This window comes from Artemia sp. Qi Xiang Cuo, chromosome 4 (assembly GCF_049724085.1).
Source record: "Artemia sp. Qi Xiang Cuo chromosome 4, ASM4972408v1, whole genome shotgun sequence".
Lineage (NCBI taxonomy): Eukaryota > Metazoa > Arthropoda > Branchiopoda > Anostraca > Artemiidae > Artemia > Artemia sp. Qi Xiang Cuo.
Window position 1 is genome coordinate 61,710,040 of NC_142797.1, and position 23,252 is coordinate 61,733,291.

At 36.5% G+C, this 23,252-nt stretch overlaps 1 protein-coding gene across 2 annotated transcripts in view; it reads left to right on the forward strand.

Annotated features, from left to right (window-relative positions):
* LOC148953306 (A-type potassium channel modulatory protein KCNIP1-like) overlaps positions 1–23,252 on the forward strand; it is a 253,811-nt gene that overhangs the window by 135,653 nt on the left and 94,906 nt on the right. For both annotated transcript variants that reach the window (XM_089087614.1, XM_089087615.1), the window contains exon 6: positions 11,759–11,832. In XM_089087614.1, coding sequence (XP_088943740.1) covers positions 11,759–11,832 — 74 coding nt within the window. The remainder of the gene's footprint in view (positions 1–11,758; positions 11,833–23,252) is intronic.

Here is a 23,252-nt window from a genome sequence, read left to right on the forward strand (position 1 = left end):
ATGCCGTATAAAAATAAAAGCTTTTTTTTAAATCAAGGATAAGATTAAAACTTTAATTGAGGAGAAGTACCATTCATGAGAATGAAACTCCAAATTGTTTTTAGCCCTTGCTTTAAATTTAAATGGTGCCTGCTCTTTCGTGGAAATTTGGTATGTAAAAGAAAAAGTTTTTTCTTCATAGTTTCTGACTTTACTGACTTTAATTTAGGTTGAAATTCAGGAAAATATTAAATACCTCATTTTTCTGTATATAAGGTTTTTGGCTCAGGATAAAAGCAACCAAATTTCAATCTATGGAAAGATTGAAATTGTTCTATCAAAAGAATTGCCTCAGACAATTTGATGCATGCTAAGCTGTTATTTAGTGTTAGAATGCTATTCATTTATGTTCAGTATAATCGTTATTCCCTGTAGTTGTTCTTCAATGTTTTTTTTTTAACCTAAAAATAAAATACAAAAGTTTTACAGTTGCCAGAATCTTGCCAATTGGATTGAATAAATAAAATAATGTGCATACATTTTGATGCTGTAGCTATTTGCAAAAGATTTCGCAGGCTGCGGTATATTCAATATTGACATAAAACTGTAAGTAAGGATCGACTCGGCTCAACAGTAACTGAAACTCTTAAGACCATGCACAACAAGAATTGACTTTCCATGATGATTCCAAATATATAAATTTCATTAAGTTTGATTTTACCCATGAAAAGTAACAAGCCAGGAAAAATTTGCAAGATTTTCGAAAAAGGGGAAACGTACCCCAATAGTCAAGTAATCTTAACGAACATGTCAACATCACATTCAGAATATACAAAAAAACACTCCTGTAGTCTTTTCAAGTTCGTATATACAAAAATGTAGAACTTTACATTTTTTTTTCCAGAAGAAAGATTATGGATGCGTGTTTATTTGTTTTTTCCCTCATGGGTGATCACATCGAACCAGTGATCATAGAGAATCAAGAGAGGGCTCATTTGATCATTAATTGAAAGCATTAGTGTCCTTTTTAAGTGACCAAAGAGATTGGAGGACAGCTAGCTCACACGCCCATTTCTTCCCAGAAATATCTGATAAAAATGTTGGTTGAATTTGATAAAAATTTGATAAAAATCCAATAGCTATGCCCTGGGAATAACATGATCCTCCAGAGTCCCCGGGAAAGAGCTCTAAACTACGTAATTTACCCCTTGTTCACATTAAATAAAATAACATCAAAGTCTTAAAAATCTTTAAAAATACATCTTATTAGAATTCAACGGTTTCTGTGTTTGAGGAGTCTTTATTAAAGAATTGTGGCAAAAAGACAACCTTCAGCGTAAACAGGGAGGGTTGGGGAAAGGGCAACCCCCTCATAAACGGCTTAACTTCTGTTCGTTTGAAGTTATAAGCCTGCTCCTTACTTACTTTTGAAGAATACTTTTCATTTAATTTCAGACGGTTTTTCAAATTATGCCAGGAAATCCCTTTCCGTCTCCTCCGTGTAAAGTTTTTCCCTGGAAAACTGCCCCTGGAAAACTTTTTCCCCACAGAAAATCATTCCTACACAGAAAATACATCCCCCGAAAAAAACTTCTGTATATTTCTCAATATCAAATACAATGTGTGAACGACGGGACGATTACGTAAATTGCAGCCCCTTCCCCAGGGACTATGAAAATTCATGTCATCTCCAAAGACTTAGTTATTGGGCAACTATATTATTGGGCAATTATTCAAATATGCAAAATCACATGGCTATCTTAAACTTCGGATGGGGTGTCTTTGGTAAAAAGGGGGCTTGGGAGGGCGGCTAATTACACTCCAATCTTTTCGGTCACCTAAAAGGGACACTAGAACTTTTTATTTTCAATCAAATAAGCTCTCTCTCAATTTTCTCTGATCATTGGTTCGACATGATCACCCCTAAATAAGCAAACAGAACACACATCCGTGCAAAAAATTTAAAATTTCATATTTTTGCATATACGAGCTTAATACCTCTACAGTAGGGTTCTTTGTAGCTTTTCATTCGTAAAGCTACATTCAACAGACTTTATATATTTGGAATCAGCATAAAAAGCCAATCCTTTGACGTGTCTATTGTTATTAAAATTCTGGTTTTTAGAGTTTCGGTTGAAATAAATTATTTATAGCATATAATATATGTTAGAAAATAATTTTGGAAATAAAATTTGTATGTTATAAATAAGCCTTTAGATAAAAGCTTTGGAGTGCGTGTTAATCATTTCTTTTCATTAGCTGTAAGAGAGAGAAATCTTTTCTTGTTTGATGTCTTCTGATGAATTAAATGACGAATTAAAATTACTACAATCCTTAATGTTGCTCAAATTTGTTAGATACACTCAGGTGATCTTGACTTCTCAAGTCACGTAATGATTCTCATGGGAAGTCAGATATAATTCTCCAAGCACCGAGTTAATCTTATTGTCACGAACAACTCCATAAGAGTCTCGCTAAGACTTATAAAGTAAGGTCATAAAAAGATGGACAACTAATGAAGTGACTGTCTAATGTTTTTCAATTGATGTTCCCCTTTTAGCCCCAGAAAAAGTGTTTGAAAATAATTCTGGTAAAAGAAAGGGTTAATAGTTCTATACCTTTAAAAAAATTAAACTAAAACCCGGAACATTAAACTATATTCATCCTATGTATATACTAATATATATATATATATATATATATATATATATATATATATATATATATATATATATATATATATATATATATATATATATATATATATATATATATATATATATATATATATATATATATATATATATATATATATATATATATATAGTAAACATGTACATATTTACTACTTTAAGCCAATATCGGATGGCTTAGACTTGTCAGCTTAAGAGAAAATACACCTAGATATCATTTAAGTACTAACGTTGGGGTTGCCATATTGAGACCGATTGCTCTATTAAAGTATTGAAGGTGGAGTATATCTGGTTGTTTGCCTTCCTTGAAACCCCATAGATCAGTTCCATAATGCATGATTGGCAGAACTTTAGTATTAAACAGGTGTTTGTTAATCCTAATTAGGGCTCTCCGATATGGATTTTCGGGGTCTGCTACCGATACCGATATATCAGTATTGTGCCGATGCGATTCCGATATAATTTGCGGATAAATTCAAATCCGCAAAAAAAACCTATCATAAAGTTTAAACCCTGCATTCTCTGCCCATATTCATAATTACATGCTTTTTCCTGGTTTATTACAACCAAAGAACAGCCTCAATAATTACACTGCGGATTCCAAATAATGCAAAATAGACTTATTTAGAAAAGATTTAGAAAAACGATTAAACCTAATAAAGTTTTAGTTTGGATAGTAAAACTATTTTAAGTCGGTTTAGTTACATAAACACAAAATACTAGAAAATCTAATTGAAAGAAGCTTAACATATTTACTAAAACTGATTATTCGAAACCCAGATTTCAATAGCGGGAATTTGTATTTTGATTATTCACAAATTATATTCAAAACTTTACTTTACATTCTTACGATATGGTCTCTTACTAACGAATCCATGCTAGGCACATTGGATACAGGGGTGCAGCTAGAGTTTTAAGTTTGGATGAGGAATTTAAAGAATTCGTCGACAAAATCGTCCAATATGACGGCAAATGCAGACAATCAAGCTTAATTTCAAAGGTAAATAGTTAAATTTTTCAAGGTTTCAACACGTGTCACCGACACATTGGAACTACCCCTCTCCATCTTACGACACCCCTCCCGCTTAGCTGCACCCCTGACAGGATATCATGGTTTTGATCGATTGAATCTTGGGTCTTTCTCCCACACAAATACACACAAATTTTACACAAATACACACAAATCTTTCTCCCACACAAATTTTAGTTGTTTTGGTAGAAGTTGCACGTTCTTGAACTCACCATACATTTTGAACATTGCTGCACCAGGTGTGTATTGAAAAGTATTGACAAAAATATATATCGACTTAATTTGAGTAACCTCTTTGCTCTCAATACCATCTCGGGAGTGCCGGGGGGCCCCAATCCCAAAGACTGGACAAACAAAAATTAACTGAGTAAATCTGGCACCAGCTTCTAGGTCGGCCGATGTCCGATACTCTCTCCCGATACCCGATAGTTACACTGACCCCGTATCGGCCATATAACATCGGGCAGCCGATGTATCGGTAGGGCCCTAGTCCCAATGTTCCCATCAAGGTTCGGTGTCGGTAAAAGGAAAACAGTGCCGTTCGTCCTCTGGATAATGCAGCCAAAATAAACTTTTTCCATTTTCGGTTCGATTGCAAGTAAAAACTAAAGTATTTTGCCTCTTCCACCACCACTAGCATTTCTCCTTTAAAGTAAAATTTCTTCTCTTCTTGAGCTGGGCTTTCGATTGCGTTGGAATATTAACACTTCTATTTTTCTTGCATTTTATTTTTATTTTTTCGCCTCAAGGTGTTCTTCAACCAAATTTAACAATGTCTTTAAATCCTTGGTGATTTTGCAGCCAGTATAACATCGTCAATGAGCAATATTGATGGAACTGATAGGGATCCAAATTTCCCTGTTGGGGCCCACTTATTTTCCATAAATAGCACCAGATCATTTATGAAAACGACAAACAATTTAGGGGATAGGGCACTTTCCTGTTTAGTGCCTATTCGATTCCCAAACATACTTGACAGCCCCTTTCGACTACATTAACTATGTTCATTGTCCTTGTGTAGATTGGCAAATACTATTGGTTTTTAAGGTTTCCAATACTATATGGTTTCCAAATACTATAGGTTTCCAATACTATTTGGCATAAAATGAGCAAACAGAACAAACTAACATCACAAAGAACCGAAATTACCACAAAATAAGAGCAGAATTACCTTCCCTATAAGCCTCCCTAAAGACTAGTGTAATTTGGCATAAAGTGTACGGGAGATGACATCCTACCCTCCAATTACTTTTTATCATTAAAAAAGGCACTAGACCTTTCAATTTTTAATCAATTAACGCCTATCACAAGGTGTCAGGACCTCCGTTTCTCTACAAAATGGCGAGGTGCAAGAAAAAAGGTTTACTAAAAAAACACATAATTATTTACTTTTTGCGTTGAATTCTTTCATTCACATTACTATACTGCATTATCACTGATATTATCGTGGTTAGTATCTTGACAAGTGCTTAATTATGCCTACTTTGCATGTGTGCTTAGATAGCTTTTATATTCACATTATTATTAAAAAATAAATTACTACACATATACTATTTTTGAAACGTTAATGAAGAACATTATTAAGAAGCTGTTAGCTGTTAATTTATTAGCCACATCACCTACAATTTTCAGATACTGATAAGTTAATTTGCCAACATTACCCCATACCACTTGTACTTTTGGAGACTAACTTCATTGTGAAGTTTGTCAGAAAACCTCACTTGATCCTCAGTTGAGAGGTCAGGTAATTCAACCTACTGAATTACCCGGATCGTTACAAACATATATAAAATAGTTTTCTGTTAAACGTACTCAATTTAAAACGATACTTGACTTCTAATGAAGCAATTGTTCCAAGTGTTCAAACGGGTGTTCAACTTTTAGTTCCAAAGTTATTTTGGAAATGGCAGGTAAAATATAGCACTTACTCTCTACTTTTGAGAGCTAGTGATACAGTACAATATAAAGTACTTTAGCAAAAGTACTCTCGTCGTAAATTGGTTTAGATGAAATTCCTTATTAAAGTTGGATGGCTACGCACAGGCTCACATGCTGATCACATAAACCAAAGGCACAAAGGAAGGATCAGAGGCACAGACGTTGGTTAATAACTGATGCAGGTTTCAAGGACAAAAGGCTAGTTCAAAGACCCAGTTAAGAAACAAAGTCTTTTACACTTTTATGACATTTTTTTTAAACCCCTGAAAGAGTATGTAGAGATCTAAAGATCTGTCTGAACTTCGGAAAGTTTCCGGAAAAGCGAATATACTGTGAAATTTGCACTTTTATTTTTGGGGCTATTAAAAATATTAAAAAAATATAAATTATTAAATTTGAAATTATTTAAAATTTTCATAGGGGAGACCAGGGCAATATGAACAATTGGGTAATATGGACACCCCACTCCTATGCACCCCAGGTGACTCAAGATTAAAGTTCATTATAGCCAGAATAGGTGGCGTTTGGTAGAGACACGTGATAAATGACCTCTGTCGTTTGGATTACGCATTCATTTCTGAGAGCATAAATTTGGAATTTTCAAAGGTGAAGTAAATTTCTTTGTTTTAACTGAGTTAAACCTTTCAGCAAGCAGTATTTAGTTTCACAATGTGTTTAAGGTAAGTTCAAGAGAGTACTGCCTAGGCTAAGCATTGGATACTTATAATTTGAAGTGGCACTTCGTGGAGAGGATATATTTTAATTTTTTTATTGTAACTGATTAAGGGGCAATAGGGTAATGTGGATAGGGTGTCTATGATGCCCCAATAGCAGCAAAATATACTCAACATCTTTAATATAGTAGATAATCTGTTTCAGATGGCAAGAACTTATCTAAGAAAGTCAACCAGGGACTTAAGAGACGGGCAGACAATTAAAGAAGCTTTGGTAATGATTCGCAGTGGTGTTTCCAAGAAGAAAACATCAAAGCAACTCAACATTCATCGAGCAAGCCTGATAAGATGGGTAGAACTTTGGAAGGAAGTGCCTTTAAATGAACTTCAGAATAAGGAATCAGAGTTAGTTAAAGGTGATAAAGGCATTAAAATATTTTAAGTGGTATTGAAGAAAACAATCTATCTAATTATTTGACAAAAGCTAGTAAACTGCACTATAGGTTCAGCCTAAAACAGTATCGTGTTTTGACCTATCAGTTTCCAAAAATCAACAGGAAAAAGATTCCGGACAGCTGGGAAACTAATAAAATTGCTGATGCAGATTGTTTTATGTCCTTCCTGAACCCAAGTGTGTCTATCCGTTCTCTTCAAGTTACGAGCATTGCTCGGGCAACAGCATTCAATCCAACAACAGTCAATGAGTTTATGACGATTACTCAGCTGTGTTAGAAAAGGAGAAACTAAAAGCTTATGCTATATGGAATGTTGATGAAACTGGTCTTACAACTGTGCAGAATCCTAAGAAAGTGTTAGCTCCTAAGGGTGCTAAGCAAGTTGTTCAACTAACATCAGCCGAGAGGGGTGAGCTTGTAACGGTATGTTGAGCAGTTAGTGCTATAGGTGTAGCGAATCCCCCCCCCCTTTATGGTCTTTCTACGTGTTCAAATCAAAGATCGTACGGTTTCTGGTGCCCTTACTGGCACGAAAGATGCTGCTTATGTAAGCGGATGGATGACTGTTGAAACCTTTCCGGAATTTCTTAAACACTTTCAAAATCACACACTTTGTAGTTTTACCTCAAAAGTCTTATTAATCATGGACAACCATGCGAGCCATATCAGCTCAGAATCAGTAGAATATGCTAAATTGAATGGAGTTGTAATACTTACAACCCCACCACACACAAGTCATAAGCTTCAGCCTCTGGATATATCTGTCTTTGGACCAGTAAAAGCTCACTATAATAGAACTGCCGATGCGTGGATGCTTAACCATCCTGGTCAGCTCATCAAGATTGATAAATTGCAAAACTGCTTGGCACTGCTTTTCCACAGGCTTTCACGCCGCAGAATATTCAGTCTGGCTTCAGAGTTTTTGGCGTTTATCCCTTCAATCGTGATATTTTTACGGATGACGAATTCTTGAGTTCCTATATTTCTAATCCTGAAGAACCAGCCACTCCGAGCATTAATCCTCTTGAAAGCAATGATCTGTCTAAGCCAAGCACATCTTCTAGTGCATCTTCGAAAATCAAACAGTTCGTGGTAACGAACTATCAGTGAGGAGCGACCCGGCTCAATAGTAACCAAAACTGTAAAAAACGGAATTTTGATACCAATAGATATATAAAAAAAAAATTAGATTTTAATTTTGATTTCAAATATATAAGTTTCATCAAGTTTAGTCTTACCCATCAAAAGTTATGCACCTGAGAAAATTTGCCTGATTTTCAAAAAAAGGGAAAAACACCCCGTAAAAGCTATAGAACCTTAATGAAAATCACACCATCAGGTTCAGCGTATCAGAGAACCTTCCTGCAGAGGTTTCAAACTCCTATCTTCAATAATGTGGGATCTTGTATTTTTTGCTAGAAGAAAGATTACGGATGAGTGTTTATTTGTTTTTTTTCCCAGGGGTGATCGTATCGACCCAGTGGTCCTAGAATATCGTGGGAGGCCTCATTCGAACGAAAATTAAAAGTTCTAGTGCCCTTTTTAAGTGACCAAAAAAAGGTAGGAGAACTAGGCCCCCCTCCTATGCTCATTTTTTCCAAACTCACCCGATCAAGATTTTGAGATAGCCATTTTGTTCAGCATGGTAGAAAATATAATAAATATGTCTCTAAGGATGACTTAATCCCACAAAGCCCCTGGGGGGGGAGGGCTGAAAGTTATTAACTTTGCCCAATGTTTACATATATTATTGGTTATTGAGAAGTATACAGACGTTTTCAGGTTTTTTTCTGGCAGTGAGGGGGAGGTCGGGGGTTATGTGGGAGGATCTTTCCATGGAGGAAGCTGTCATGGGGGAACGGATATTGCTATGAAGGGGGCGCCGGATTTCCCAGCATTATTTAAAAAACAATCAGAAATTAAAAAAATAAAACAAGTTTTTTAACTGAAAGTAAGGAGCAACATCAGAACTTAAACCGAACAGTAATTATTCTGTATATGAAAGGGGCTGTCCCCTCCTCAATGCCTCGCTCTTTACGCCAAAGTTAGACTCTTTCTCACAACGCTATTTTTTAAAACAATAAAAAACTTTAGCGTTAGTACGACAAGCTTTTTAGCTTACCGTTATGTGGATTAATAAAAAAATAAATAAATAAAAACTTTAGCGTAAAGAGCGAGGCATTGAAGAGGGGACAGCCCCTTTCATATACGGAATAATTTCTGTTCGTTTTAAGTTTTTATATCGCTCTTTACTTTCAGTTAAAAATACTTGTGTTTTTTTTATTTAATTACGAGAAGAAACGCCAGTATGCCCAATTATCACCCTTGAACAGATTTCTCCTCACCCTAAAGCCAGTGCCCGAAAAAATATTACCAACCACAAAAGGACCAAGAGCATTATAGGGACTGACACACCTGTTAAAAATTAACTGATGAAGGACTTCGCTGAACGAACTGCAAAGGCTAAGGGAAAGAAAAAAGTGAGAAGTAACTGGACAAACATTAGCTAGAAAAAAGGGGATATAGTCAGGATGACCATAGAGAGTAGTCAGGATGAAATAGAAGAAGAATTCCACCTAAGTGACTCATACGATGAAAGCATGCATGCAGATGTTGTGGGAGACACTGACTATGAAGAAGTGAAAACTGGTGACTATGTAATTGTCTTATCCCAATACGGAAAATTCAAACTTACTCAATTGGGAAGATAGTTTCACAGGAGGAAGACAAATATGAGGTACTCTATTTGAAAAGACTTGTGCCTTTCATGAAGTTTATGAGAACTGATCAATTATGTACATTCGACAGAGCAAGCATCAAAATGAACATAGGGCCTCCATCATTTACTGGTGCCACTTTGCGACAAGCAAAATAGCCTGTTTTTCAATTGAACCTGTCCCAATTTGACATCAAGTAGTCGTGATTGCTTAAAGTACCACAGCTGACCAGCTGAGTTGAACTAAAGCCTACTGCTGAATAATGCCTAATTTTTCACTGCAAGCCTAGTTGTTATATATGTTCGATATATTTTTAATAAACAACCAACTCTTCTCTTTCTGATTTCTTATATTTCAATTTTACTCTCTTTTTTACTTCTGATCTTTACTCACCTATTTCTGACTTTAGAAGCCCAGGGTATAATGTACATATGTGTCCGAATTACCCATACCAAGTGTCAATTATACCCCGGTAATCCAGGTATATGGACACTTTTGCCACTATTCGTTTGATCACTTCTCATGAGAATCTGGTTAATGTTGGTAGAATCAGATGTGCAAAAAAGAGTCTTACTGAAAAGTTATTTGCTATCCTGTGAAAAAATGTCCACAATGCCCCGGTCTCCCCTACGTTTCGCATATAACTTTGCAGGCTCTTGAATAAATCTTTGTATTTATTTGTATATAATATACAACGACAGATTTCTTCAAAATAAATCAAGGTTATACCTGCCTAAATATTTTGGGGAAAAGGCCATTCTGAAGGGTTTCTACTGTGGAAAATTGATTTCTAGCTGTTTTTTGCCGTTAAACAGCCAAAGAGAGCTCAACTAGTATAAAATCATTACTTTGTTGAGTCTCGGGTGAGGGGGTAAAATACAATTAACTAAAGGACTCCCTAGTGACAAGTGTGATGATCAGTTTTAAATACAAAAAAATTGAGAACTTAGTATTTATAGGCAGAACAATAGCGCTGTTTTTAAATAAAGAGCAAATTGGGCTCTATGCATTATTTATTGATGTTTTTTATTTCTTTTTTTTTTCACCAAGTCACTTCGTATGAAAAGAGTTGTCGTAGAAACTTTTGAGGATGCTCATTCGATTGGAAGTTGAAAGTTCTAGTGCCCTTTTTAAGAATTAAAATTGACTTGAGGGGAACCGGCCCTCCCCCTTCCCACACTCTATTTTGCTATTCTCCCTCCAAATATATCTGATCAAAATTTTAATATCGGTATAGTTTAAAGATTCGATAACTGTACCACTGGGCACCCCACAGCCACCCCAAATCCTACAGTTTTTATGTTGAAACAATCAGGGTATGTCGACAGGGATCTTGGATTAGGCTATGTACTGTGTATATCAGGGGATCAGGTACTATGTGCATCACACTAATGCTACTACTTCTCTTACCCCTACTACTGCCACTAAAATTGCTAAGGTTAAGATTATAACCAAGAAAATGTCTGGGATTGGTAAGGAGGATGTTGAACTAAATCAAAACACATTATTTGCATAAAAGTTGTCAAAATGGCGTATCATCCATATTTCGGGAATAGCTAATGATATTAAATTCAAACTTTTAGGGCATGTTGAGGGGGGATGTTGAACTGACCAAAAAGCACTGTTTGCATGCTAAAACCACTGCTGCATCCACTGCTACTACTATTACTACTTCTAATACTACTGCTAATACTACTACTACTACTACTACTACTACTGCTACTACAACTACTACTAATAATACTATTACTACTTTAACTACTGCGACTACAACCACGAGCACTTGCTACTGCGAAAGCTTGTGACTGCGACAACTTTTGACTCTGACAACGTGTGAATGTGACTACCTGAGACTGCAACTACTTATGATTGTGATTGGGACTGTGACGGCGGCTGCAACTACTTGCAACTCAGTTTGTGACTATTTGCGACTGCAACCGCGAAAAACTAGCGATTTTAACTGCAACTACTTGCGATCGTGACTACTTGTGACTGCGACTACAGCTACTTGCAATTTTGACCACTTGCCACTACAACTACCACTGCTAGCGACTGCAAGCTACAACTGTTGAACTGAATAAAAAAAGCTTAAGTAAATTCAGGTTGTCAAAATGACTCATGGATGCAATATCTTTGTAATTTATAATAAGGGTAGTCGTTATTAATTTTTGTCCAAGTGTATGGTTGTCCACTATAGTTAAAAATTTCTATGACTACAGTAAAAGTAACGTGTTTTACAGACATGATTTTAAAGTTTCAAAATTATTTTCAGCTAGTTCAAGCATGTATCCCCGATACGTATTCAATACTTTTGACAAAGACTCAACAGGAATCGTGGGATTTGAGGTAAGGTCTCTTTCCTGCTTTTTGCTCTATATTCCTTCTAATTATGCTTTGCATACTCAGTAAAGGTCTGATGTTACTGAAGTCTCCGTGAGCTGTTTTTTGCTAGTGAGCTGTCACGCAGTTTAACCAGTCTCCTCCATCTATTACCAAATTATGCCTAGCTCTTTTTAACACGTTGTTGCGTAGTTTCCTCAAGCAGTTTCTCTCTCTCTCTCCCTCCCGCTCCTCTCTCTCTCGTTACCCCCCCCCCCCTCTCTCTCTGTCTCTCTCACTCCCTCCCTCCCCTTCTGTCTCTCTCTCTCTCTTTCTCTCTCTCTCTTCCTTTTTTCTCTACAAATCTCTTTTTTTGTAGTATTATAGAGCTCAAACCGACTTTACGTCAGATAGCGTTGCCAAGCCTTAGGTCTTGGGCTACTCACCAGCTTTATTTTTCCATTTATGACATTGGATCCTACCATATAGGATCCATCAGCTCTGGAAATGAATCCTTTGGCACTTCTAGCCAAGGTGGAGGGTGGTCTCTCAGCGCGAACAATCTTTGAGGCTCAGATATATTTTCGTTTGCAGTAGTCTAGGATATGAGCCTTTGAAGAGCTTTGCCCTTTTGCGTGGTTTCAGTCTTCTGCAAGGGAAAGGAACTTATTTGTGGTAATCATTTATTCTGTTTACACCTAAACAATATTGTTAGGGTGTATTAGTCAAAACTTTATTTCGCTTGGAGGTCTATTTTTAACATATAAGTGTTTCTTACTATTTGAAATATAACTTCACAGCTTTGTGTTTTGTCAATTTGGAAAACTTTTTCCCCAAAACAGTTTTCAAAGAAATGTAAAGAGCTCCACTAAGCCAAGAATGAGCAAAAATAAAGTCAAATAATCTTCCAAGAATAAAACTACCACAATCACTAGAAATTACTATAAATAGCCAAGTCAAACTCAAAACGAGGAAAACTAACATGAGTAGGGCTGATAACCCCCATGCCTTCTCAAGACCAGAACACAATTTGCGCTTTACTGAAAAAAATAAACAACAAAAAAGAAATGACCGTGAATTGTCAGATTAATCGACATGCACTGATATTTATTCCTTAAAAGTTTTGATAATTTTGCAGTTATGAAAGTTAGAAAAGTGAAAACACTTCAAACGCATTTTGTTTGAGCATTCCATCTATGCTCTTTGACGACCTGGATACATTTAAACTCTTTTTTTTTTAATTGTAAGAGAAGAAGTCGTAATAATAGTATCCCCAAAAGTTTCAACTTATTACCCCAGTCGTTTTCAATATATTGCTGAGGTGTTGTATTGGCAACCATGAACACAATTATACCCCGGTGCCGCGCCGGCGGATCGACCCAACCACGCCGACGAGAGGCCCGGTCGAACGTCACCGAAGTGTCGTAACGCCGCCGGCGCGCCGCAGGCACGCCGCCGCCGGTAGAGGCGGCGGCTTTCGGTCGACTTTAAATAATTTTTGCGGCAATTCTTTATTCCGTCAACCGCAAAGTCGGAGCTTTTCCTTCCCGTGTGGTTTAGTATTTCGATTTTCCTGATTAAAAATCAATCAGGGCTTGCACTATCCCCGAATTTTCAGGTATTTCCCCGAAAATCTATGCGTAACCCCGAAAAAAATTTTGGTTCCCGAATACCCGAAAATCACGCAATCACGGTGCCACCCCTAGCGATTTATCATCAGTGACTTTCCCTGCCAAATATTACTTTGCATACCATAATTCTTCACTACTCTCTTGTTCATGAATTTTCTTCTCTTTTGTTACTTTACATAAAAACTAGACAGATACAATATGCTATTGCAAATATTGCAATATACACAGTTCTTCATATTTTGACAAAAAAAAAGTATCGTCTTTATGAAATGAGTTTAAATCATTTCGAATGCAGTTTCCTAATCGCTATTTCTTACATCATTCGTAGTCAAGAATGTTATTTTCAAGTTGAATAGAATTATAGAACGCATTCACTACTATACAGCGTCAGCTTTTTGTTCGATTTTGAAATTGACAGCCGACTGATTGTTTGTACAGCTGAATTGTAAGTTTGCAGATTTTTTTTGCTGTTTTTATATTTTTTTTTGCTGTTTTTAGATTTTTTAGATTTTTTTTGCTGCATTAAGATTTTCTTAATGTTTAATACTCAATTATTGAACGCCTGATAGAAAATACAATCTTCTTTCTGGAAAATTTTTACCCCCCCCCCCCAAAAAAAAACAACCGTCGATTGAGACAAAATTTGAGACAAGCTATTTCCAATGTTGGGGAATTAAAATTTGAACCAGAATTTACCCCAAAAATGTGATTCATAAATAAATCGTAAATTATTGCCTATAGAGGGGGGATAGGGGGCTATCATTTTTAGATGATAATACCTCATTTTTTTTTATTGAAAGCAGGGATGTCAAAAGATTATTTTTTTCATTTAAAGTGGAGACAGAAGAAAATGATATCAAATTCCCTGGGAAACCATTGAAATATTTTGATAGACCCAGGGCCCCCCATTATGACTTGTTCATTGTCTTGGGTATTTTGCGATTTCTCATAGGCTACTGGTCTTACTTGGCTTTTGTGTGTGCTCTCTTTTAATTAGATTCTTTGGATCTTATGGAATGCCATGGCGAATCTATCACTCAGTTTTCCAATAATTTGAGGTATATCTGAATAATTTCGAAATTTTTGTTGTTGTCTTTGTACCCCTTTCCTCATACCCTCATTTTTTCTTTTCAAGGAACACTAAGCTGTTTAACGTTATTTTGCGTGTTTGTTTGAACCATATAGTACCCTAGTTACTTATTAATTATACCTAGTTAATTATTAAGTAAATTATTTTTCTAATGAAAGCTGAAACGGTATCCTATCAAGGTGGTATCCAGAGGGGGGGGTAGGGAGGAGTTACATTTAAATTATAATAGCTCGAAATGTTATTATTGACAGCAGGGATCCCAAAAAGTTGATTTTTTAAATTTAAAGCAGAGACGACATCCTATCAAGGTGGCATCCAGAGGGGGGGGGGGGGGAAGGGGCGTATTGAGCTATCATATTTAAATGATAATAACTCGATTTTGTTTCTTTAAAGCAGGGGTGCCAATAAGTTAATTATTTTTTTATTTAAAGCAGAGACGGTATCCTATCAAGATGGTATCCAGAAGGGGAGGGGGCATAGGGAGTTATTACGTTTAAGTGATAGTACCTTGATTTTTTTATTGAAAGCAGGGATACTAAAAAGTTGAAAAGTAGACAAAATTAACAAGATTTTCGTGAGTTATACTGGACACAGCACTTGCATGATTTTATAATCCAAAGGGAAAGGGACACATGCGTCCAATCCGTTTTTTTTTTCTTAATAATGAAACTGGTTTACTTTGAAAACATTCATTCATAAGTACCAGGCAGATTAACACTAAAACAAATTGGTGTGACGAAAGTGATATCGACATTCCCACTCAACGTTGCGCTCGAGTAACAATGGCGCCCTTGGTCCAGTGCCCAAGTTACATTAAAAGGCCAGGTCATAATAAAAGCTTTCAATTTGGGTGGTTCAAGGAGGAGACTTTGTCAGTCTTATGACCTCAGGGTACTAGATGTTGCAACGTTCTTACGTATCTACAGTGGTTTAGAAAATTCGATCACCCCACAAATAATTACTAAAAATATGTACAAATGTAACATTTGGAATATTATAACACTTTTTTCAAAGCTTTGAAGAAAAGCAAATAAGTCTAAATACCCCTAACTACGCTTGAAAGCTATTTTAAAAAGAAACTTTGGAGATTTCCATGGAAATGACCATAGCAGAAGCTTTGAGCCTGGGTGGGGATCAAAGAGGAGTCTTTGAGTATTTTGACCACAGGTGCCTTATTGTTGTGACTTCCTTAAATTTGGTAATTCTGGGGAGCATTTGGAAATCAAAGCTTAAACTCAATAACTGATATTAAGTGTCCTAACATTTTGCTTAGATTAAAAGTGACGAACTAGGATGAAAATTTCAACATCTTCCTGGAGCTACTTCAGTCTGCATATTATTTCATTTAATTGCACTTAAAACGGATGAGCTTTTCATTTTTTACTTAAAAAAAATAGCTGGCACTTCATTTCTCTTCATAGCGAATAAACTATTAAGTGTTTTTTGCGTCATTGTAATTGAAGTGTTCTCATGTGAAGTGTTCATCATGTATTTTTCAATTTGATAAATTTACTCCTTTTAGATGCAGTTTATAATTTGACTGATATTAGGTATTTATCAGTTTATAATTTGGAATGAATCCCTTAAAGAAAAAATGAATCATATCCAAAAGGGCAGCCAAAAGCAATAAAAAAGCAGCAGTTCAACCTTAGCCTTCATGACATATATTCTATAAAGAAGCCAAAAAAACTTGAAAATGCATTTTTTAAATTGTTATTAAAAACCAGTTTTTAATACAATAAGGCTTCTTAGGAATGCAAAAGATCAAAAAAAAAAAAAAAACAATCAATATCAAAGTCACCCATTTCAACTGTTTTCAAGGTGACAAAACAGATATAGGCAAAGGGTATTACAAAAAAATTAAGCTTCTAAGTTCAGAGTTATATTCAAAGTTTTTACCCGGATAACTGACGAATTTTGTGATATGGTATTTGAGGTTTTATATGCAGTTATGCTTGATGAAACAAACTACTAATTTTGATAATTATTTATGTTAAGAATACATAGCTAATAGATACTTCAACTACTCGTATTATGCAATGGTTCTGAAACGCCACAGCCATTTCTTTTCTATCATATTTCTACTTCTCTTGATGAATAACGAAGAAGACCAGTTTCCAGCCAACGATTGGTGAATTTTTTAACTCATGAATAGGCTTGAATCTGTTGTAAATTTAAGCTGTGATTTGAGGAAGACTGATGAAAACATTAATGTTTGCGGTCAACATTGGTCGTGCCGGCGGCGCCCAACCGACGTCTTACCGGCTGCGCGCCGCCGGTAAGACCGCCGTGGCGCGGCGCGCTGTTTTTGGCCCCGCCGCCGCCGGTCTTCCCTCATCGGCGCAGCACCGGGGTCTAAACACAATGTATTTTGATTTATATTAATTAAAAAAAAAATTCCGAAAAATAAGTTTTCAAAGAAAAGTAGAGGCCATTTTAAACTTAATCTCAGCAGCTACAAATACCTTTTAAAATTTAAACTCGAAACGACCAGAAATTACTATTGAAGAATAAAGGAAACCCAAAAAGAACAGAAATTAAATAAACAATCATAGCAAAAACATACAACAAGTAATAATATAAATGAATAAATAGATATTAAAGCGATTAATGCTTAGATTGAATATGAAAATCAAGATTAAAACGAAAAAAAAAATTTCCTATTGAAGTATAAATGAAACTTAAAACGAACAAAAATTAAATAAACAATCAATGCAAACAAACATACAATAGATATTAATGTATATTAATAAATAAATCATAAAACGAGTGAAACTTAAATTGAATATGCAAATCAAGCTTGAAATGAACAAGAATCACCACAAACAAGAGCTTGGGTAAGACCTCCTTATCTCACTGTAAAGGTCTAAAACCTACTGCATCATTGGCGCTTTACTGAAAACTAAGTGCGTCTTAAACAGTCTTGGAAAGTATAAACAACATCAAATTAAATATCTGATGTATAATGATATTAATTGTTGAAAGATCCATCAGTTCAAGAATTTATTTCACTATAATTGTATTTTTATTTTCAATACTATAAGAACTGGAAAAGAAAATATTTGTAATATAATCCGTTTTCAGTTAAGCGCCAATGACGCAGTAGGCTTTTGGTTTTTATTTAAAGTTAGGAAAGGAGGCAGTATCCAAACACTTGTTTGTAGGGAAACTATGTTCGTCTTTAACAACTTTAAAAAGAACTAATAAATTAAACTGAATTTTTGATGTATAATGATATTTATTGCTGAAATCTCACCAGTTCAAAATTTTGCTATCATTTTAATGTTTAATTTCAGTAGTAAGCACAAAAGAAAACATTTGTCATAAAATTAGTTTTCAGTAGAGCGCCAATGACGCATTAAGTTTTAGATATTTACAGTGAGAGAAGGAGGTTATACCCAAACTCTTGTTTGTGGTGTTTTTTGTTCGTTTCAAGCTTGATTTGCATATTCAATTTAAGTTTCACTTGTTTTAAGATTTATTTATTAATTTATATTAATATCTATTGTATAAATAATAATTTTAAATGTTAATTATAATAATAATTAACAATTAGTGTCATTATTTACATTAACTGTAGTGCTACCACTACATATAGTGCCTTCTGGGTAGTTCAAAATCTCCCACAACTTACCCTTAAAGGTCTAAATTAATAATATAAGTTGTTCTTCAGATATTGCTTTGTCACCTTTTTGAAAGTCCAAATGCTCAGAGTTTTTTCTTATTTAGTTCAACATCCGCCTAAATATTCCTTTAAAGCTTCAGCTCAATACCATTAGAAGCAGTATTGGCATAGCACCTTCGGTTTCTTCAGGATCCCCTTCAACACACGCTGAAAGTTTCAGCTTAATACATACCATCAACCATTCCTGAAACATTTCTTATGCGTCCGCTTGACAACCTGTGTGGGCATAGTGTGTTTTGATTTAGTTCCATACAGTTTCTATATATCCCAAATTTATCGCCTTAACATCCTTAGTTTTAATAGGAGTAGTAGTAGTTATAACTGTAGAGTTAATTGTAGTTGCTTAAGTTTTAGCGGCAGTTGCAGGGATAGAAGTAGTAATACAAGTAACAGTAGTAGCAGTATGAGTTGATGCAGTAGCCTTAGGATGCAAATATTTTCTTTTGGTTAGTTCAACATTTATCACAATAAGCCCTGCTAGTTTCAACTTCACACACCTAAGTGTCCTTAAGATATTGCTGTTGCACCCTATTGACAACCTGCATACAGAGGGCGTGCTCTGATTCAGTTCATCTTCCCCCTCCAAATTTCTGGAAAATTTCACCTTCATGCCCTTAGGCATAGATGTAATAGTAGTCCTAGTAGTGGTATTGATATTACTAGTAATATTATTGTATAGCGGTAGCACTACTAACTGCAGTAGTATTAACCTGTTCCCTTTTGGTTAGCTGAACATCCCTCTCATCAAGTCCTGGAAATTTCAACTTAATACAATTAGCCATTGCTATGACACTGCTGATATGTCCTTTTGATAACCCGTATGTTTATATACTTCTTGAAATTTTCAGCAGTAGTGTGTACATATTGTCTTTTGGTGACATGATCTTCCCCTTTAAGTATTCTCTAAAAGTTCCAACTTAATACCCACATCAATTCTTGAGATACTCTATTTTGACAATGTGCATGCACGTAGTGTCTTTTGATTTAGTTCAAATTTCTCCTTAATACTGTAAATGGGGTAGTGTGGTGGTAGTTGCGGTGGCAGTTGTAGTAGTATTGATAGCATGCAAATATTGCCTCTTTAATTATTTCCCTTATCCTTTCCTGAATTTTCCAAATTAATATACTCAGTTATTCCCGTGGTGCACCCTTTTGACAATCCGTATACACACAACTTCCTTTGATTTAGTTCAACAATTCCACCAACATTCTGTGAAAGACTCTCCTGAAATCCCTTCGTCTTCTTGGAAAGTAACGTTGAAACCTGCATACCTTTCTCAATAACATATATTATGTGTAAACAATGAACGAAATACCTAACTTACAGCCCTTGTCCTGACGACTGTGAGGAGGTTGACATCCTCAATACTAGACCTTTCGACAATGCTGAACAATATAGCTCTCTTAAAACTTCGATCAGATATTTTTAGAAATGATCGGCTTGGAGGGGGGGGGGGATGACGTCCCTCCATTCACTTTTGACGTTTAAACTTTAGACTTCCAATCAAATGAGATCCATCCGATCAAAAGCTTATACAACAGTAGAGGAGGGGGTGTTACTCCGACGATTACACCACCCCTTCGAATCCCGATCCGGACACTGTTTTTTAAAACTCCCACGATCACCACGTGGTTTATGGTCCAAATAAGGGCATACCCCCCTAGGGAGAATGATTGTGTAATGGGGTCAATGACCTCTTTTTCCAAGGTCGATTTATTTGCTGTTTCTATGTGTAATAACTCCAGGACGAAGGTTGCACATGCGCATTGAATTCTAACGGGAACAATGTTATTGATCTAGGACTCAAGGGAGAAGTGAATTTCCGAGAACTTGATTACGTAATCGATTGGGAAGTGAATGTCCGAGAAATTGATTGTATAATCGAAGGGGAAGTGATTTTCCGAGAACTTGATTGCGTAATCGACGGGGAAGTGACTTTCCGATAAATTGATTGCTTAATAAATGTGTGTAAACAACAACAACAACGACCTTGACATTCGCTGAGAGCGTGCACTTACAACAACATCGACCGTGGAACACCTGTGCAGTCGACCTCAATTCACCTATCGTGAATCAATAATTCCCCTTATAAACAACAAATTAATTTCCCCTTCTTGACAGATCAATCAATCAATGACATCATCTGTCAGACTTTAAAAATTTCCGCCTAGAAACATTTCTCCAGGAATAGATCCATATCATTAATGTCTTTGCCTCGGGAACAACTCTTTTGGTCGAACTCCAAAGGATATTAATAACCCCAGGCCATGGAAACAATTAGGCAAGAAACATCTTAGCGATGAATTGTTTTAGCGCGCGAGAAGGTTTCCTATTAATTTGAAATGCGTTAGCACAGAGATGCCAATAACAAAGGAACACGCTGAATTTACGTTTAGTGATTATTTGGGCGAAACCGTTTTAGACAGGTTATGGAACTATTTCGGCGAAACAGATAGAGACATTTTAAAAGAAGATTTTTGAAGAGATTTTGGAGGAGGTTTTGAGTGTGGTCGTTATAATACACAAGTCTCATTTGAACAGTGTTGTGAGGTCCTCTAACCCAACCCCAAAGGGTTCCAATCCTCCTACCCCAACCCCGAAGGAAGCCCCCGGTCCTCAAAGCCCCCCAAACTCCCAAAGGCCCTCCACCGGTCCCCCAAAGGCCCACCCAGACCCCCAAATGTCATCCCCAGGCCCCAAATGTCCCCCAGGCTCCCAACTGTCCCCCCGGACACTCAAAGGCCCCCCAAGCTCCCAAAGGGCCACCGGCACCCCAAAGGCCCACCCAGACCCCCAAATGCCATCCCCGGGCCCCCCAAAGGCACATCGAGCTCCCAAAGGACCAACGGGGTTCCAAAGGCCCTCCACCGGTCCCCAAATGTCCCCCAGGCACCCAAAGACCCGCCCGGCGCCCCCAAGGCCCCCCCCCCCCCCCCAAAGACAACCCCCGACCCCAAAGCCCATCCCCCGGTCCCCAAAGGCCCCCCCGAGCTCCCAAAGGACCACCGACCCTCAAGGGACCCACAGACCCTCAAAGGCTCTCCCCGAGCACCCGTCTTTCGGTGAGGTGTGTTGTCTGAAACCTATGATTTGGGATGTGTAGTTTGCTAATTAAGGCTTTTCTGAGCTAAGGTTTTCTAGAATTTCCTAGGTGAATGTTTTCTTAAACCAATAGTTTGGGATGAGTAGTTTGCTATTTCAGGCTTTTATGAGCTATGTTTCTTAGACTTTCGTTGATGTGTGTTGAGTGAAACTTATGATTTGGGATATGTAGTTTGTTATTTTTGACTTTTCTGAGTTGGATTTCTTAGTCTTTCATAGGTGAGTGGTGTCTGAAACCTATGATTTGGAATGTGTAGTTTGCTATTTTAGACTTTTCTGAGCTGGATTTCTTAGTCTTTCATAGGTATGTGTTGTCAGAAAATTATGATTTGGGATTTATAGTTTGCTATTTCAGACTTTTCTGAGCTAAGGTTTTCTAGTATTTCGTAGGTGAATGTTGTCTGAAACCAATAGTTTGGGATGAATAGTTTGCTATTTTTGACTTTTCTGAGCTAGGTTTCTTAGTCTTTCGTTGGTGTGTGTTGACTGAAACCGATGATTTGGGATATGTAGTTTGCTATTTTTGACTTTTCTGAGCTGGATTTCTTAGTCTTTCATAGGCGTGTATTCTATGAAACCTATGATTTGGGATGGATGGATTGCTACTTTTGACTTTTCTGAGCTGGATTTCTTAGCCTTTCATAGGTGTTTGTTGTCTGAAACCTATAGTTTGGGATGACTAGTTTGCTATTTTTGACTTTTCTGAGCTAGGTTTCTTAGCCGTTCATAGGTGAGTGTTGTCTGAAACCTATGATTTGGGATATGTAATTTGCTATTTCCGACTTTTCATAACCGGATTTCTTAGTCTTTCGTAGGTGTGTGGTGTCTGAAACCAATGATTTGGGGTGTGTGGGTTGCTATTTTTTTGACTTTTCTGAGCTGGATTTCTTAGCCATTCGTAGGTGTGTGTTGACTGAAACCTATGATTTGGGATGGTTAATTTGCTATTTTTGACTTTTCTGAGCTAGATTTCTTAGCCTATCATATGTGTGTCCTTTCAGAAAATTATGATTTGGGAGGTGTAGTTTGCTTTTTGGACTTTTCAGAGCTAGGATTATTAGTCACTCATAGGTGTTTGTTGTCTGAAACTTCGAGTTTGGGATGAGTAGTTGGCTATTTACGACTTTTCTGAGCTAAGGTTTTCTAGTATTTCGTAGGTGAATGCTGTCTGAAACTTATGATTTGGGATATGTAAATTACTATTTCGGGCTTTTCTGAGTTGGATTTCTTAGTCTTTCATAGGTGTGTAGTGTCTGAAACCTATGATTTGGGATGTGTAGTTTGCTATTTTCGACTTTTCTGAGCTAGGTTTCTTAGCCTTTCATAGGTATGTGTTGTCAGAACATTATGATTTGGGATGTGTAGTTTGCTAGTTCAGGCTTTTCTGAGCTAAGGTTTTCTAGTATTTCGTAGGTGAATGTTGTCTGAAACCAATAGTTTGGGATGTGTAATTTGCTATTTCCGACTTTTCATAACCGGATTTCTTAGTCTTTCGTAGGTGTGAGGTGTCTGAAACCTATGATTTGGGATGTGTGGGTTGCTATTTCAGGCTTTTCTGAGTTGGATTTCTTAGTCTTTCATAGGTGTGTAGTGTCTGAAACCTATGATTTGGGGTGGATGGATTGCTACTTTTGACTTTTCTGAGCTGGATTTCTTAGTCTTTCATAGGTGTTTGTTGTCTGAAACATATAGTTTGGGATGACTAGTTTGATATTTTTGACTTTTCTGAGCAGGATTTCATAGCCATTCGTAGGTGTGTGTTGACTGAAACCTATGATTCGGGATGGTTAATTTGCTATTTTTGACTTTTCTGAGCTAGATTTCTTAGCCACTCATAGGAGTGTGTTGTCTGAAACTCATGATTTGGGAAGCACACGAATACTTACATGCACACAAAAACTTACATGCACACAAAAACTTACACACACACACACACAC